Source organism: Typopeltis vanoorti, chromosome 6 (genome assembly GCF_054136105.1).
Source record: "Typopeltis vanoorti isolate ZY-2024b chromosome 6, IOZ_Tvanoo_1.0, whole genome shotgun sequence".
Taxonomy (NCBI): Eukaryota; Metazoa; Arthropoda; class Arachnida; order Uropygi; family Thelyphonidae; genus Typopeltis; species Typopeltis vanoorti.
The window spans coordinates 30,861,559-30,882,334 of NC_143554.1; the positions used below are offsets into that span (position 1 = coordinate 30,861,559).

General features: G+C 38.7%; 1 protein-coding gene across 1 annotated transcript in view; it reads left to right on the plus strand.

Annotated features, from left to right (window-relative positions):
• The window catches only part of LOC150105358 (voltage-gated potassium channel subunit beta-2-like), a 740,084-nt gene that overhangs the window by 464,756 nt on the left and 254,552 nt on the right, over positions 1-20,776 (plus strand). Inside the window, exon 11 of the mRNA XM_090393939.1 lies at positions 9,812-9,897. Coding sequence (XP_090250065.1) covers positions 9,812-9,897 — 86 coding nt within the window. The remainder of the gene's footprint in view (positions 1-9,811; positions 9,898-20,776) is intronic.

Here is a 20,776-nt window from a genome sequence, read left to right on the forward strand (position 1 = left end):
ACACAGATTTATTTTACCTGCCATTCATGCACTTTATGGGAATGATCAATTTCTCTTCCAACAAGATGGCACACCACCAAACTACCACCACGACATGTGAGCTTACCTTGATGAAAGTTTCCAGGGACAATGGATAGGACAAAGAGGTGCAGTTGAGTCCCCCCCCCCATACGTTCTCCTGATTTAACACCCTTGGACTTCTACCTCTGGTGGTGGGGGGGGACTCTAAAGGATGTAGTGTATCATAGAAAACCAGCTACACTGGTGGCCCTTCAGAAAGAAATTGAAACAGCATGCGCAGTAATCCACTGGACACTTTGGCCAATGTTGCCCAAGCAGTAGTTCGCCATAATAATAAGTGTCTGGATGCAAATGGTAACCACTTTGAGCACCTCATGTAATTGTAGAAGTCAAAGGTAACTTGTATTCATCCCTCGATGTCTGTATAAATTTAGTATTACGATTTTTGTACAGGTTTTTCTTTTGCTGAAGTATGTATACATTTTTTTGACAGACTCTGTATAAGTAGTATAAGTATAATAACCACTATGAAAAAGCCACCCGAAGCTTCTACATACCTGACATGATCAATAAATTGCCATTCAATGAGAGAAACTCAGTTACCTACAGAGAGTTGAAACAGGTGGTATATAAATCTTATAGTAATACTGAAAATTAGAGGGAAATTACACACACAAACCAATAACGAACTCCTCACAAACACCATTACAATGACACAAACACCATATCCACATCCAAGTTTCCCCCCCCCCACTTCAGAAAAGTTAAACCATGCTCATGCAGTGGTAGTCCATGGGCATAAGTACTTGCCTCTACATGTTAACCGGAAATAAGCATATATATATATATAAGTTTCCAAGCACACACACATATAAACAGTTAAACCTACACCTGATTCATGACAGGAACTGAAACAAATCCATGAAACCACCGCCATCTATCATCTTCCTCAGATATGCTCTGAAGAAGCTTCGAGGAAGAAAGCCGAAATGCCACCAATACATACAAACAAGTATATCAAAAAGAATGTTCTCAGTAACTTGCATACTGAATTTTTGTAGAGGAGCAAAACAGCTATATTAAATACAGAATCTATAAAAAAAAGTATATTGAAAGAAAAACACAAAAGACAAAATGCAGAAAAATTATGTTTATTAATATAAAATCATTCCATTATTATTATTACTATTTAATACTATTGAACTGTGTGTTGTATTACTACATTATATAATGAATTGTATGCATATTCATGCCAATCCATATATAAATATGATGGATAAATATTTAATTAGTTTTTAAAAAATGTATAATTATATTTATAAATAATTAAGTAATTAAGTAAATAATATATATATGTAAATACTCTGTATAATAATAAACCTGTCTGTGCTGTTAGCCTATTGGCCGTGCATTTCACAACCATATGCCTGGGGAAGGAGTGTCCTAGGTTCGATTCCTGTCGGTGATGTGAGGAGCTGAAGAATCTTCCTCAGCCATAGCCAAGTTAGCTGGTCTTGGGCATGGACAGTGGGGTTTTCCTCAGTTTATCCTGGAGGTTTCATCCCGCAAAGCAGGCAAACCAGCTTTGAGAACTCAACATTACAGGACATAGGATACACCTGGGCATAGGGCTGACCACCTTATCCTGTGAGGTTTGAGGTCCAATGATTAATATACCCTCGACACCGCAAGGTAAAAGAAGGTATAAAGAAGATGAGATGAAATGAGATAATAAACCTTGTCATTGTCAAAAAAAAAAAAAATTATACCTCATCTCCATGGAATCTAGAGACCCATCGTGGGAGATCCATACTAACTTTTATACACATAAAAGTAATCATACATCTCCTTAAACTCATTCACTTTCAGGGAACTCACACCTAATTCTGGCAATCCATTCCATTTGTTCATCGCTCTCTATGCAAAATATCTAGACTGCACACCCTGACTAACCATTCTGTTACACAACTTCCACCGATGACCTCCGATTCTCTGACTATTTTGTCATATATTGACAAATTTCCTTTATATCAATTTTATAAAATCCCTTTAATATCCTGTAAGTTTCTGTCAAGCCTCCTCTGTTCCACCTATCAAATAAACTTTATAACCCACAACCTATCCTCATAAGGAGCATTCCACAGACCTGTCACCAATTTGGTCACTCATCTCTTAATCCTCTCCACCATCACCTGATCTGTGAGAAACCCAGGTGACCAAATCTGTGTACAGTGGTCAAGATGTGGACAAATCGCCTTATAAAGAGGAATAATAACTTCGATATCTTTACTTGTTAGCCTGTTTTTCAATATCCAAGTAATCCTTTGAAATATATTTACAACTAAAATATATTTAACAACAAATATATTTAATAACTTTTTCAGTATACCCCCTCTGAACTTCTGCTCTCTGCTCACCATTATCCCCAGATCTCTTCCCTCATCAATTTCTAGGAAGGTAAGAGATATTTTTGTAATTCTGCACCATCAATATGACACACCACATATAACCTTTTCAACCTGAAGTGTATAACTTTATATTTTACAACATTAGATTAGCAATCAGTATCCTTTGCCCACAATATCAATTTATTTATATCATCCTGCAGGATATTTGCCTCACCTATCTACTATTGTTCTCCTCAGATTTGCATCGTCAGCAAACTGAACATTCCCCCCCCCCCTAAATCTTTTCCTGTGTCATTGATTTTCCTAGATTTTACTCCACTGTATATTAATCTCTGATGTCTGTCAGCCACCTGCTATCCATGCTACTAGCTTTATATCCATTCCCATTTGCTTCAACTTTTGCAATAGTTTTGCATATGATATTCTGCGAAATGCCTTTGCGAAGTTCAACAGTATCATGGTGTAGCCATTTCCTTTATCCAATTCTGCTTTCACTTTATTATAAAATGTGAATAAATTACTAATTTATTATTATTATTATTATTATTCCGGGCAACTCCAAGCAGTCGACAGACTCATTGAGGGAGGCCCTAACATCATGTCAAGAACAACTATTCGACATTCACACAGTATCTATCATACCTTGCCTTGAACTCATTCACGGTCGTAGTACCCACAACAGACTCTGGCAGCTTATTCCACTCATTCACCACTCTCCAAGTAAAAAAAAAACCTAGCTCTAACACTCTTGTCAACCACATTCTTGCCCAGCTTCCATGCATGGCCCCTAGGCCTCTCACCACCAGTCCTATTTTCAAAAATATCTTCTGGATTCATCTTATAGAAACCCTTCAGTAATTTGAATGTCTCAATCATATCACCCCTCTTCCACCTATTGACCAATTTCTGTAACCCTCAAATCTTCAACCTATTCTCATAAGGTTCATTCCACAGACCTGCTATCAACTTGGTCACTCGTCTCTGGATCCTCTCCACTTCCTCCCCATCACGAAGAAACCCTGGTGCCCATAACTGGGCACAGTAGTCCAGATGGAGTCTTATCAAGGCTTGATACAGAGAAACAACAACTTGTTTGTCTCTGCATGTTAAAGTATTTTTCAGAAGCCAAGTGATTTGATGAGCTGATTTAGCCACGTTTATAATGTGCCCCCCCTAAACTTCAATTCCCTATCCACCAACACTCCCATTGATGAATCCCTGGCCTCATCAATCTCCTGGAGTATGGTTCCACCAATGTGATATACTGCTGCTATTCTTTTCACCCAAAGTGCATAACCTTACACTTTGCCACATTAAATTAACATCCGTATTTTCTAGCCCAGTCCTCCAAACTATCCAAATCATCCTGTAAAATTTTGACATCCTGTGCACTCACAATTGCTCTACCCAACTTTGCAAACAAGTGAACACTTCCTCTCAGATCCTTACCTATATCATTGATGAACAAATTGAAAAGCAGTGGTCCAAGAACAGACCACTCCACTAGTCACAAGCTGTCTTTTAGACTCCACTCCTGAATAAACCACTCTCTGGTATCTCTCCATCAACCACCCTCCTATCCATCTCCATCTGCTCCAGTTTACTGATTAGGGTTCCATGTGGTATCCTGTCAAAGGCCTTGGCAAGGTCCAGTAGAATCACTGTAAACCCATTACCCTTATCCAGTTCAGCCGTCACTGTGTTATAAAACGTGAGAAAGTTACTGAGGCATGATATACCCTTCACAAAACCATGTTGTTCCCCATACAATATCCCATTTTCATCTATCCAATCTTGTATTCTTTCCTTGACTAATTTCTCTAAGACCTCGACGATGATTCCTGATATGCTAATCGGTCGGTAATTTACAACAGCAGTCTTGGAACCACCTTTATGCAATAGAACTATTTTCCCCTCTTTCCACCCCCTCGGGACTAACCCAGACCCGAGACTCAAATTAAACAAAATGGTCAAGGGTACTGACAATTTTTAGCCGCTTCTCGTACGACACGAGCTGGCATACCATCCAATCCCACAGATGTATTGACATTGAGGTTATGCAATAGACTACTCACCACAATTCCCATATAATCTACTGGTTCATTCGTTTCTGCAATGTCACCACCTGGATGATATATTCTTGCAAAGTGCTCACTCAGTAACTCAACTATATCAACTGATTCAGTTACCTCCCTACCATCGGCATTCTTTAAAATCATTCTGCCATATACATTTTTCCTTTTACTTGGAACATATCGAAAAATCTATTTAGGATTCTCTTTAGCCTGCATGGCCAATGTTCTTTCGTAATCCTTTTTTTTTTGCTTTTCTTACCACACTCATTACCCTTCTGGCCTGCGCTTTATACCGTTCATGTGCCTGCCGGTCACCTTTCTCCTTAAATTCCCTCCATAGTTGTTTCTTTTTTTTGCAGCTCAAGCTTAATGGTGTTATTCATTCATTTAACTCCTACTTGATTTATTATTCGGACTCTAGGTATACAGTCAGCCATTGCTTCATGCAAACACTTCTTAACTGCCTCCCATGCACTATCAACTTCTAGTCCTTGCAGCTGTACATGCCATAGCACTGAACCAATCAAACTCCTTAGCTTATACTTTCCGGCCTGATAATTCCACATGTACCCTGTCTTAATTGTAAATTCCACACCTTTAGCCACCTCCCAAGTCAAGACCCTATGATCACTCTCTCACCAATGTGGTCATATTTGTTACACCTAAATCCTCAGATGTAATGACTAGGTGTAATTACTCTCTGACCCCTAGTATTTTCCATTACATGCTGTCGCAGATAGTTATCCCTTAATAACCGCATAAAATCCAATTCCTTCCTCCCGTGTGTCCTCTCCTCGCTCCAATCAATGTGACCATAATTGAAATCTCCCATAATAATCACCCTCCTTCCACTCATTTCTTCTATTTGCTTGTGCATGCTGTCACCACCATCTTTTCCATCACCTGATCTATAGCAGCACCCAATTGTATATTTTGTTCTGCTAGCCACAATCTCACACCAAATGGCCTCAAATGTGCTCTGTTCTCTATCCTTCAATTGAACTTCTATTCTCCTCGGCTGCAGCTCATCAGCTATCATCAGCAATACTCGTCCCCCCATTTTATTCTCCCTGTCATTCCTGAACACACTATACCCATCACATTCAATCCCACTAGCTATATCATCTACAGTCAGCCATGATTCACTAATACCAATAACCTGTGGTCTGGAAGTGCCAACCAAGGCCAAAAACTCTTCCTTCTTGTTCCTAATACTCTTAGCATTAGTGTACATGAATTTAAGACCCCCATTAGCCCCAACCCTACCTTGATGCCTTATATTAACTATCCCTTTCTGATTTGTTGTCCTTATTCGCTCGGGCATATTATACTCATTCATACATTCAACTGCCTCCCTAAGGACTGTATATCTACCCCCCCCCCCCTTAATAAATCTAGTTTCCCTGATTTTGCACATCCACTACAATCAGCAACACTTTTTCAAGTCTCCTTACACCGTATCCATTCAACTGCAAGCCATCCATCTTATATAGATCCTTTCGCCCATTGAACTCACTCCACATGTCCACAAATTCCACACCACTCGTCATACATAACCCACGCATAAAGTCATTTGCAATTATGGCCCTCCTTTTAAACATTTCACTGTCATACCATGGCAAAAGACTAATCATTCTAACTCACTCTCACTCTTTTCTTTTGCTACCATTATTAAATCACTAAATTAATAATTATAAATTACAGGACCTACCCTTTACATAGCATTGCAGTCCACTATAGCATATCACATCCCTATCCATCCACTGTTCTTGGTATCTTTAATTTATAGTATAAGCATATGGAAAAACTTCCAACTACATCTTTCTGTGGACCCCCTCCCTGCATCAGTAGATTACACTATAGCAGCAACCAATAATATTTTTGTCCCATTGGCCTCTATTTAACACCAGACAGACTCAAATGAACTATCTGCTCCAGACCTAAAATCGCTTTCAACTGGTAATTTTGTTGGTTGTAATTCTTCAGTTATCATCAGCAGTACCCACTTCTTTTCCTATTCCTGTAACTTTATCAGTTTCTGTCAATCAGGTCTCACTCATGTATATAATTTTTGCCCAAGTTGAGCTGACCCATGCCCAAAACTCCTCTCCCTTATTCCTAATATATCTGGCATTTGTGTATATGCATTTTAATGTGCAATGTTACCCACAATTACCCCCGTGTAATGTGATTACCAACCCATTTGAATTTGAAACCTGTGAAATTGTATTCAGCATTGCTTATTTATTTCTGTACACATGCACGTTTATCACAGGGGTGGCCAGGAAAATGCTTGATTGCATTTCCCCCCCTAATATCTCATTTCCCTGGTTTGCACTTCCAAACTCTCATTAAACAACAAATTCCTCCTGCACAATCTTCTCATTAACACATCATGGCCCTTCTTCTCAATTTTGTCCTACATACCAAGGCAACAGACTCACAATTTTTATATCCTTACTCTTCATTTTCACTTCTTTCGAGAACTCTTTCATATTTTCTCTCATTGCATATTTCTCCCCCTTCAAATCATTTGTTCCTACCAGAACAATCATCTTTTTCCCTTTCGCAAACTAACAGCTTCACTAACATCCCTGATTTTTGCACCTGGGAAACATGCTTTCGTCACTTGCTCATTAAGTATACCTCTTATCATCAAATCTCCATACAATACCTTCTCCTTCTTTTCAGTTTCTTTCACTTTCATACTTTCCAAATTTACGTTTTCTTTCATTCTCCTGCCTGCTGTATCACACGATAGTCATTTCTCCAGTCATTCTAGCTCTCATTTTTTGCCTTGTGAAGGATGCCATGTAATCACGTTATTTCACTTCTCGCTGTAACTTCATCACCCACATTAGTTTTAGCCACTTCTTTCATGCTCTCATTTCATGCAATACCATTCACTACTTCTGCATTCACCAGAATGCTTTCATTTTCTTTCCTTACATTATTAATATTCGGTATTTCATTTTCCCTCTTTCGACATGACTCGCATTGCTTGCACTATCACATAAAACATTGACAATGAAGTCTGTCTCCATTTTCACATTCATACCACAACCCATTCATTCTTAGCAATGAATACATAGAACATACACTACATTGTACAAAATCCTTCATGCTGAACTGTCATAGAGGAGGTGTAAGGGAAGGAATCGCAGTTGATTAAGGACCTGAAGTTTCAGGGACATTTCTAAAATTGAGGACCACACAATGTATTGTGGTAATGATGCAGATGACACTAAAATTAAAGAAGTAAGGATGTTATTGTAAAGGGCTTTGATCTGGCCACATATGGACCATAGATTTGGTCACTTTGTTTTCAAAAACATGAAGAGATATTGGAAAGGGTCCTCAGACAGTTGACATATGATTTGTGTGTGACATCACATCACAACAAAACTGTAATGTGATCCCTACTTGAAACTGGGCAGGAGTCAGAAAAATCAGAGACATTCCAAAGAATTTAAATAGAAAAACCTTTAAATATCTGTTAATAAAAAATCTCAAAGCAAAATCACTGTACTAGCATCTGAAATTAGCAGTCGCAAAAGCCTTTCCAGGCCTCATAACAGTGCATGGTATCCAAATTTCCACTGGAAATTCACAAGTACCCACCTGTACTTTCCAACTCATATCACCTTGCACTCCTGTACCTCCATTACCTACCAAATACAGGAAAATATATCATTTGCTAATGTCACTTGATCAGGCATCCCACCCGAATCCTCCTCTCCACAACCATGTGTACTATCCAACTTCTAGTAGAACATTTAGTATGAGATGTAAGCATCAAAGCAGATGTAGAAATCCATTGGAGGCTAAGACTATGGCACAACCTCCCAACACCAACCAAGCTGCACAGATTTATACTTATTGATCAGAATCCTGCACTTACTTCAACACACTGGGAATGCTGGGATATACATACCTGACTTGTCCTGTAAATGTGGCTATTATCAGATATGCTCTGGACACCTACTCCACTATCTGTAGTCAGACACACACATACACACACAGTCCAGAAGACTGTTGGCATCTACTCTAACGGATCTCAAGAAACACAAATTGTGCAACCACCTCTTTGTTGCTGCACAAGCTATCATTTGCTGTTTCCATCTAAAACACACAAGAAACATTGGTCATCTATCACTCATTCAATTTATGGAAAACTTCAAGCTGAGCATATGCAGAAAACTGCACAACACATTATTCCTCAAGTATCACAACCACAGAGAAAGAACAAGGAATCTATCACATTTCACTGAAGAATTATTATTATTATTATTATTATTATTATTTTACGGGTACCTCTGTGGAGTCTGAAGACTCATCGTGTTAGACCCAAATTATCCACACAATCTATTATACCTCTCCTTGAACCCATTAACAGATAAAGCACTCACAACTGACTCTGGCAACCCATTCCAATCATTCACAACTCTCCAAGCAAAAAATCTAGTCTTCACATCCCCACTAACCACACCTTTATTCAACTTCCAGGGATGACCCCCTTGTTCTGGCCCCTCCAGCCAAGTGTTACAACATTTCCCCTGCATGAATCCTATAAAATCCTTTAAGGAACTTAAATGTTTCTATCATAGCCCCAACTGAACTCAACCAGTGCTCTTTTCATCACCAAAGATATCAGGAACAACATTCTCATGTAGAGCTGACCTGGTTGGCCAAGTGGTTAGTCTATCTGCTCTCCAGCCAAAAGGCTGTGGTTTGAATCCTGACGTGGACATGGATGTTTGTGATTGTCTGTGGAAATACTAGTGGTGGTGGTGGTGAACAGTAGATGACGTTGGTGTAGTTGCAGTTGGAGATGTCATGTAATAATAATAATAACAATAAAGATGACAGTCTACTCCAAACTTCATCAGAGAAAAGCGCTGAAAATGCCATCCCTCCTTAGTGCAAATTGAAAAACTTTATTGTTTCCTGAAAAAAAAAAAAAAAAAAACTACTTAATGGATTTACTAAAAATAAAGAGCCAAAAGGCTTCATTTTGGTGATGCAAATTTATAAAAATTAAGTGGATATTAAATCCAGCATTATTTCAAAGCTGAATATAGAAACTATAAAAGTTTTTTATATTCTATATAAAAGTTTCTATTTCTACTTAATGGAGACGTGTACTTATGATTTAAATTTTAATCTTTTTAAAAATAATATTCTTCTTTTTAATGTAGATAGTCTTTCCTGTTATGATATATAGTCAGGTGGTGTATTTTAGCATTTAAAGTTGAAATAAATAAATATTTATACTTATATTTATCTGCATTCATTTTGCTATTGCAGAAGTTGTGCGTGCCTTTACTCACTGTATTAACCAAGGGATGGCTATGTATTGGGGAACATCGCGATGGACTGCAATGGAAATAATGGTATGTTTTGTTAGAAATCTTAGTTTCTGAAGGATAATGAATAAAAAAGTTTTGTAGGTATTTATTTGTAGTAGCTAAAACAGAATTATGTAGCTGATGTGTACAAAGGAATACCTTGTGCTGATTTATAATGCATATATATATTTTCAATAAATAAAATGATATTTTGCACTAATTTCACATATTTACTGAAGCATAATTTGATCTGCTTTTTTCTGTAGCTTAGTTGTCTTACAAATTTAATCATTTCAACTTCCCATATGTGGCATTGGACTGTAATAATTTGAATCATTGACACAAAACAAAATGCATTCCTTACAGCTCCAGTGTTATAAACCCTTAACAATGGGCTCAAGGAGTTGAATTTTGGCATTTCTTATAATTTTTTTAATAATAATTAATATTTTTATTGATTTCTAAAATATTTACACATATAATACAATAATTATCTTGAGTGACATGCTAACTTATAATTTTACAAAATTCAGCACTTTTCTACATTGGATTTGAATCGAACTTATTATTATTATTTTAATTAAAAATTTTAATGATACTTTTTTGCCTCAATATTATGTATTTACAACACATGTTCTTCTAACATTCTCTTCCAATGATGATTATATTATACTGAATTTTTTGTATAATGAATAACTAATATAATAATAATATTTTTTTCTGGTTGGATAAGATTACATTTTAATAGTATTTATACTTCTTCTTCTGCAGCTTTTCCCGCTTAAGTAGGGTGGCTATTTGTAGTGAGTCTCCTCCACAACCTCCTGTCTTGGGCTGTAGCCACATCCAAGTTCTTCATCCTCAAGTCCTCCTCCACCATCTCCCTCCATCTCTTCTTTGGCTGCCTGCGTTTCCTCTTCCTCCCCTGCACATCCATCTGCATGACCTTTCTTCCCACATACTCTTCCTCCCTCCTCATCACATGACCAAACCATCTCAACCTTGCCTCCTGTATCTTTGCTCCTAAGTTCATAACTATCACCATTCCTCTTATATAGTCATTTCTCAGACGATCCTTTCTGGTCACACCGCAAATCCACCTAAGTATTCACATCTCTGCTACCTCTATCCTGCTGATGTTATTTTTCCTCAGGGCCACAGTTTCCATAGCATACATCATAGCTGGTCTCACTACTGTCCTGTAGATTTTGCCTTTTAGATTGATTGACACCCTCTTATTGCATAGCACTCCAGCCATCTCTCTCCAGTTCCTCCATCCTGCTTGTATCCTGCATCCCACTTCCTTTTCAGTCTCACCATCCTCTTTCATTGTTGAACCTAAGTATCTAAAGCCACTGACCTTCCTGATGACATTTCCTTCCAGCTCCAGATCTGTCTCCTGGCTGCCATCCACTTTGCAACACATATACTCTGTCTTACTTCTGCTCAGTCTCATACCTCTCTCTTCCACTACTTTCCTCCAACTTTCCAGTTTAGCTCCCACTTCTTCTCTTGATTCTGCACACAGCATGATGTCATCTGCATACAACATAGTCCAATGCGCATCTTCTCTCACCTCCTCTGTCACCACCTCCATCACAATATTGAACATGAACAAACTTAATGCTGACCCTTGATGCAAGCCAACTGTCACTGGAAAACTTTCTGTCTCTCCCAGACAAGTCCGAACTCTTGTCTTCACATTTCTGTACATCTCCTGCACCAGCCCGACATATTTCTCCGCTACCTTCTTCTCCCTCAGACACCTCCAGACTTCTTGCCTTGGCACTCTATCATACGCTTTCTCCAGATGTAGCTCCCGTTGCTTCTCTCGAAACTTTTCCATCATTTGTCGTAACCCAAAGATGGCATCTGTTGCAGATCGACCAGGCATGAAGCCAAATTGCTCCTTTGCAATCTCCACCTCCTTCCTCAATCTTCCATCAAGAACCCTCTCAAGGATTTTCATTCTGTGGGACATCAACTTTATTCCTCTGTAATTCTTACAGTCTTGTGCATCCCCTTTTGCTCTTGTAGATGGGGACAAGAGTACTTTCTCTCCATTCCTTGGGTATATTTTCCTGTTGACAAACTTTTTTAACAGGTCCCACAGCAGGTCAATTCCCTCTTCCCCCAGTGCCTTCAATGCCTCCACTGGGATCCTGTCAGGGCCCACCGAATTTCCATTCTTCATCCTCTTTATGGCCTCCTTCACTTCCACTCTACTAATGTTCTGGACCATCCCCTCATAAGGCTCTCCATCTTCTCTGTGAGTCCTTGCATTTTCTTCATTCAAAGGCCCTTCAAAGTATATTCTCCATCTGTTTCTTATATCCACATTCTTCCTTAATACCCTTCCTCCAGAGTCTTTGATCTGCCTCACATGTATTATGTCCTTTGATGCCTTATTTCTACATTTTGCCAATCGATAAATCTTTCTCTGTCCTTCCTTTATTTCAAATTGATCATAAAAGTCTTGATATGCCATGGCCTTGGCCTGTGCAACAACTCTCTTGTCTTCTCACTTTTTCTCTCTGTACTCCTCTCAGTCCTCTTCCTCTCTTGACTCGTCCCACTTCTGCTTTGCCTTCCTCTTAGCCATCACTGCTTCTTGTACATTATTATTCCACCACAAACCCTTCTTCTGCTCTCTAATCTTTCTGGATGTTTCACCAAGCACCTCAATTGCGCAGCTTAGAATTGTTTTTGAATTATGTCTCCACCAATCTTGCACACTTTCTAGTCCATCCGAAATCCTCTCTAACATATCCCTAAAACGGGTCCTCACACTCTCTTCTTTTAAGTGAAAGCATTTAATTGTCTTCCTCCCATGGCTTCCAAAGGTTCTTATCTTCGACTTTATTTTAAAGTCTGCGCACAGTAGCTGGTGTTGCTGCGCCACTTGATCTGTTGGGATTACCTTACAATTTGTTAATGCCTTAAGATGTTTTCTTCTAGTCAAAATGTAGTCAATCTGTGAATAATATTTATACAATAACCATAAAAAATTTTATATATTTACAATTTTTGCTTTAAAGTATTTAAGCGCTGTAACTATAGCACTTAAATGTAATAAATGGATTTTTTTTTCTTTGTGTTGATCTCGGTTGAGATGTAATGTCTCAGCTTACTTCCTCGAAGGTTTTTATTAAACTTATCTGAGGAATGAACCAGTTAGTCATTGTTTGTTAGTTTGATTGCTGTGTTGGAAGTAGGCTGATGTTTGATAGGTCTGATATTCACTACAGCTATAGCATGAGAAATTTATTCACACGCACATGCACGAATGCATGCACACACACACACACACACACACAATAATTTGGAATGTCATGATGCTTCGCTGAACTGGAAAGCTTGAACTAATATATTGTGTTTCATTAGGTGTGTAAGGTGTGTAGAATGAGTATTTCTTGTTCAAAGTATGTCCTTAAGGCTCTTTTCAGGCTATTGTAGTTTGTAAGGTTCCTGTATTCAAAAGGTAGTTTACTTAACATATCTGGTATGTAGAAGCTTTGAGTGACCTTTCTGTACTGATTGTTATATTTATATGTGATATAATTAGTTGTCTGAGGTTTTTTATACGGTATGTATTTCTGGCTGTCCTGTAGTTGGCATCGAAATATTTTAGCATAGCTGCATAGTGACATAAGTGTTTTGCTGTTAGCATTTTGTGTTCTGACATTGTAATGTATATATAATAGTATATATAATAGTTATAATAATAATAGTAATTATTATTATTATTACAATAACCTTCATTGAGCTAGCACTCTCATTATGGGAGGCACACTTACCTAGCAACATATCTCTCATATTGAAACTTGAAATCATTTACACTCCAAATATTCACAATGCAGTATAGCAAGGGTTTAATTTACTCACCTCTCTCTCTCTCTCTCTCTCTCTCTCTCTATGTAAAAAATTAACTCCATGCCCTTCTTCACCACACATTTACACTACTTTCAGAGATAGCTCTCGTTCTTCTTCCTCTTGCACTCCATTCATTTTATAATTCTCTCTCTCTCTCTCTCTCTCTCTCTTTATTAATTCAGTAAAATCCTCTGACTAACTTAAACATCTCTATCATATTACCTCTTTTCCTCCTATCCTCTAAACTCTGCAATCTACATTCCCTCAATCTTTCTGCATAACCAACATTCTAGACTGCAGATATTGCTATTGTCATTCATCTCTGAATCCTCTTTACTGTTTCCATTAACAATATAAACTAGTTGACCAAATTTGAGCACAGTAGTCTGTGTGCATTCAGACCAATATCTTATAAAGTGGCACCACACCTTATCCCTATTAGTCAACACATACTTCTTTCATAGAAGAAGTACAATGTACAAATATACAGCCTTATATCACTGCACTCTAAAGTTCACCATCTTGCATTTATTAATATCAAAACTAAAACCCCATGCATTGCCTATTCAAATCCTCCTGAATGGAATTAACATCAGCTACACTCCATATAATTCTCTCTAGCTTTCCATTTTCAGCAAACAATTGAATATTCCATGTCAATTCATATGAAATATTATTAATAAATAAGTTAAAAAGCAGGGCCCAGATCCTGAGGCATGCTACCAATCATGTTCCTCTTCTGAGATACTGCTCCATCATAGACAACTTTCTTTTATCATTCAGGGTGCCAGTCTTCAATCCATTGTCCATTCCCATCTTCTGCAGCTTATATGACAATTTTTTATGTAGTTATCTATCAAATGCATTTGAAAAATCCAAGAATATCACTGTATATGAATCTCTCTTATCCAACACGTTCATCACCTAATAATAAATGTGTGTGGATTACAATAACAAGGCCTACCCTTTGCAAACTCATACTAATCATCATAAAGGATCTTGTCTCCACATGCAATCCTGTTTTTTATTTCTAACCAATTTCTCCAATATCTTGACCAGTCTATATATTCGCAGTTCCATATCTTCATATATATATATATATATCTGATCACCTTCAGATATACAGACTGGTCTATAATTGGAAACTTGTGTCCTAGAACTGTGCTTGTAGAGCAGTACTATTTTGACCTTTTTCGATTCTTTAGAAACTTTTCCCACTGCAAGACTTTTAGTAAATAAACAGGTCAAAGGCATAGGTATCTTTTTTGTACATTCTATAAAAATATATGGTGATATGTCCATGCCCATAGCCTTATTAAGTCAAGCAAAATTTGATACACTTCTGATTGTTTTACCTCTAATTTCTTCTAACATTCACCTGTCTTCTACATGTTGAACAGCATCATTCATACCAGCATGATATATATGCTGATAAAGTGTGCATTAAATAACTCCACTCATCCTTTACTATGATCATCCATCTTATTTACTTATGCTCTATTTATTTGCACAACACTTAATATACAGTTGTGCACTGCATTTATCAGATGCCTCCTGATCAGTTTCCATGCTCTATCAGCTTTTTTTTTTGTTGTTGTTGAAAGTTTATTTTTCACTTGGTTAGACTATAATAAATTTAGTTTAATACTTTATCCAAGTGTGAGCAAACAAAGTTTGCGCCTGAAAATATCTTCGGAACTGGGGTAAGGTAGTATATCACCGGGCAACTCGTAGCAAAGGTGCAAAGGCTATCATACCACTTCTTAAACTCATTGACTGTTCTCGCTCTCACCACTCCATCAGGTAATGCATTCCATGGTTCAACCACCCTCCATGCAAAGAAACCACTCCGCACCCTCTTGCTCACAGTTTCCTTTTGTAACTTCCAGGGTTGGCCTCTTGTCATCACTCCTTCCTGCTGTTCAACCAAGCAAAAGAACTCCCCACTGTCAACCCTGTAACCACCTCTCAACAGTTTAAAAGTCTCAATCAAATCACCTCTCCTTCTATCCACCAAACTCTGCAGTCCACATTCCCTCAGCCGATCCTCATAACTATCATTGTATAGTTATGAGGATCGGCTGAGGGAATGTGGACTTTGCCTGAAACCATCTTTGTTATCCGCCTTTGTACCCTTTCCACAGTTAATTTATCCACTTCAAATCCTGGGTACCAAATCTGAGAACAATAGTCCAAGTGTGGTCTGATCAGGGTCTTATACAACGGAATGATAACTGTTTTATATCTGCAGGTCAGTGTCCTTCTCATTATTGCAGTAATCCTCTGTGTTACCTTTCTCCACCTTTGTAATATGTCCCCTAAATTTCAGGTTTCTATCAATCATCAACCCCAGATCTCTTGTCTCCTCTACTTCCTCCAGCATAACTCCTCCCATAGAGTATGCAGCATCCCATCGATGTTTCCCAAACCTTAAGACCTTACATTTTGCTGCATTAAACTGAAACTCCCATTCATTTGCCCATCTATCTAGCTTATTCAAATCCTCTTGCAGGGCTGCCGCATCTGCACCATTACTAATAATCCTTCCCAGCTTCGCATCATCCGAAAACAACTGAATATCCCCTTGCAATCCATTGACAATGTCATTGATATAAAGGTTAAACAATATAGGTCCCAGTACTGAGCCCTGTGGGACCCCACTTTTAACCTTCTGCTTCCTTGAAACTGCCCCACCATACACAACTCTCTGATACCTATCGGACAGCCAATCCTGAATCCAGTTGACCAATCTGACATCGAGACCCATGTGCTGCAACTTATATATCAGCTTATCATGTGGCACCCTGTCAAATGCCTTCGCTAAGTCTAAGAAAATGTCAGTATATATGCCTTTTCCTCATCTAATGCTCTTGTAACTTTATCATAAAAGGCTAGCGCATTGCTAAAACAAGAGCGACCCTTCACAAATCCATGTTGACTCTCACAGATAACATTATGTATAAGGTTATATACATAATGTTGTTGTATAAGGTCCTTCCCTACTTTCTCCAAGATCTTACTAACTACTTATGTTGGAGGTTTAATGGATTTTTTACAACACTCAAAAAGAATTAAAATAGAATTTAATACTTCCTATATTTCGTTCTAGTCACTAGGACATCTACGGGGATTACAAAAACAATTAATGTAACATGCACACAAAAACTTACAATACTAAGCACAGCCACGTGGGTGACACTAAAGTCCTATCTAGGTGGAGCGCCCTCTAAGGTCGGTAGTAGATGGCCTGGAATGTAAGGTGGGACCTCTGGTGATGAGTGTTTCCCAAATCTTCGGAAGCTTAATGCAACCTTATTTTTTAAGATTTGGTTGGTTTTTGAGAGCTGCTGCTGCTGCTTCTAAGAAAAGTCTCTCTTTCTTGAATTTGCTGTGGTGGAGCATGGTGGTTTTCTTCCATGATACTCTGTGGGTGGTGTCCAAAACATGGTCAGCCAAACCTGAATGGCCATAGTTGTGTTTAACGATGTACGACTTGTGTTCCTCCAGGCAGATGGATGCTGATCTGCCTGTCTGTCCAAAGTACGCAAGCTTACAGGAACAGGGTACTTTGTAAACTCCAGGCAGAGAGAGAGGAGGGAGCTGATCTTTCGTAGAACGGATAAGGGTAGCAAGTTTGTGGTAGGGCTTATATGCTGTGTGTAGGTTCTCCGTTCTACGAAAGATCAGCTCCCTCCTCTCTCTCTGCCTGGAGTTTACAAAGTACCCTGTTCCTGTAAGCTTGCGTACTTTGGACAGACAGGCAGATCAGCATCCATCCGCCTGGAGGAACACAAGTCGTACATCGTTAAACACAACTATGGCCATTCAGGCTTGGCTGACCATGTTTTGGACACCACCCACAGAGTATCATGGAAGAAAACCACCATGCTCCACCACAGCAAATTCAAGAAAGAGAGACTTTTCTTAGAAGCAGCAGCAGCTCTCAAAAACCAACCAAATCTTAATAAATAAGGTTGCATTAAGCTTCCGAAGATTTGGGAAACACTCATCACTAGAGGTCCCACCTTACATTCCAGGCCACCTACTACCTCCATTAGAGGGCGCTCCACCTAGATAGGACTTTAGTGTCACCCACGTGGCTGGGCTTAGTATTGTAAGTTTTTGTGTGCATGTTACATTAATTGTTTTTGTAATCCCCGTAGATGTCCTAGTGACTAGAACGAAATATAGGAAGTATTAAATTCTATTTTAATTCTTTTTGAGTGTTGTAAAAAATCCATTAAACCTCCAACATAATGTCTTCACAGCACTTAAGCCTCTACACAAGACTTACTAACTACTGATGACACACAATCTGGTGACACACAATGTCTATAATTAGACATTTCCAGTCTGCTACCACCCTTATGCAATGGCACTACCTTCCTTCCATTCCATCGGCACCTTTTCCTGATGTTATGCATTACGGGAAGGCCCACTACCCAGACTAGTTTCAACCTTTATTGAGGTCTCTTCAGTGGGAGCCAGGCCCAGTAGTGGAGATACCATGCAGAAGCCTTTTTATTAAATTACTCTGGATTTACAGAAAGATGTTGAAAGTATATTTTTCACTTGGTTAGACTATAATAAATTTAGTTTAATCCTTTATCCAAGTGTGAGCAAACAAAGTTTGTGCCTTAAAATATCTTCAGGACTGGGGTAAGGTAGTACATCACTGGACAACTCATAGCAAAGGTGGACCAAGGTAACATCACTCCTATCTCAGTATCCCCCATAATGCAAAACACATCTCCTTGCAGATATGTATAATGTTATGCATTAAGGGAAGGGCCACTACCCAGACTAGTTTCAACCTTTATTGAGGTTGCTTAAGATTCAGGCGACTAATCCTAATCTTAATTCCTAATCTTAGGAGTTAAAATTAGTATTAGCTGAGTCATATAAAGCCTAGTTAATGCAATATCGTTTGAGCACAAGGTAAGACTTGGATTTAGATGCAATATAATTGCTATTGTTTCGTTTATTCTACACTTGGTATTGCTGGCGGTCCTTTGTGGCTGTGGGATATTCTACAAAATTTCTGCTGGCAGGTCTTTAGACCTGCGGGATTTCTACTAGCACTCACATGCAATTAAATCGATATGAGCGTGCCTGACCTAGATGTATTCACTGATTTGCTCGATAAAGAGTCGGCTCTTATACTCATTAATAAACTGCAAAAGAAGTTCAAGCTGACATGGCCTACTAGCATGATCGACCCCGACATCATTATCGAGTCACTCAATAAAGGGCTAGCACTCACTTTTGTTAAAAAGCTTCTCAAAAACTTTTGAACGAGATTGGCCCGTCTACTTAAACTTATATTCTTCACCCGAGGTCGATGTTGAGGAAAATGAAGACTCTCCTCAAATGGAGGAAAAACTCAATCTAGTTGTCTCTGCCACTAATCCTTCTGATCAAGGAGAGATCCACGCTCGTAAGAAGCGAAAACCTCTCACTGCTGAGCCAACAAATGATGTTGGTATGGATGAGGACTCTCCCATTTCAGATCCCTCTGCCTCCCCCAATGAAAAGGTGCCACCGATTATCCTAAGGGAAAATCAGACATGGACAACACTAAGAACCATCATGGCTAACTTAAAAATAAGTTATAGATAGACTAAAAATGTAGATGATAAAATTTCAGCGTGCCACGGTGGCTGATTATAAAAATCTTACAAAGGAGCTGGACGCAAGAGGAACACAATATCACACATTTTCACTTGCCTCCGAAAAAATTCTGAAAGTGGTCCTACGAGGAGTCTCCGAGGATATTGACACGGATGAAATAGCTACTGACCTCAACTTACAGGATCTACCTCCCATAAAGGTCACTAGAATGTTCAGATCAAATAAGACACCTATGCCTCTAGTCTTAGTAGAGATTCATAATATTTACATAGACATATACAATCTAAAATCAGTCTGTGGAATTAAAATCACCCCAGAACTATTGAGAAAGAGAGCATCTTCTGGGCAGTGCCACAGATGCCAAAAATTTGGCCATGCCCAGAAGCTATGCAAAGTCCAATACAGATGCCTAAAATATGGCGAGAATCAGCCCAAAAACACTTGCACCAACCAAAATCCACCCCAGTTAAGTGTGTTAATTGGGGGGGGGGGGGTCCTCACTCTGCTAATTATAGAGGGTGTATACATCACCCCAAAAATAGCTGGAACGATCCAAATAATGAATACCTCTTCATCTAGTGCAAGAGTTCCTGAAGTTCAGGCTCCTCATCCTCCAAGAGTGAGAACATGACAACAGGTGCTCGCCCACCATTAACTGAGCCCCTTAAGAAAATGAATCTTCAAAGCGAGAACATATGCTGATATGGCCTGCTCCAAACAGGTAGTACAAACCCAGAACCTGGCTAATCCACATTCAAATCTATCAGCTATTATCACCTCTTCTCTTGCAAACATGCTGCAGGATTTCAGCAACTCAAATCCATCACTAAGTGTTACAAAAAAAGATTCTTACAGCAAACCTAATCCATATTATCTGTACTCTGATGCATAGGAAAAAAATCACCTCAGATTCGCTTAGGATTATCGCTTGGAACACCAACAGTATCAAAAACAAAGTGTTGGAAATCCAGGAATTCAATAATAGATATAATCTGGATATATTATTAATTAATGAAACTCACCTGAGACCTGCTGACAATCCTAAATTTAAAGGATATCAACTTTACAGGAATGATAGGCTGAATTATAGAGGTGGTGGTAGTACAGCCATCCTCATCAAAAATCACATTAACCATCATGCTGTAGCCATTCCTACAACCACTAATCTCGAAGTCACAGGTATCATTGTCATCACAAACTCTGTCGGAAACATAAAAATCTATGCTGCTTATAACCCACCATCAAAAACATTGCTGACCACAGATCTGGATGCTATCCTTGGAGTTAAACTACCGGTTATTATCGCTGGAGATTTAAATGCAAAACATCATGCCTAGAGCAGTAGGTCTACAAATAGGAATGGCCGCATCCTCTTTAACTACACAAGCTCAAATTGCACAGCTGTGGCTGGCCCCTCACT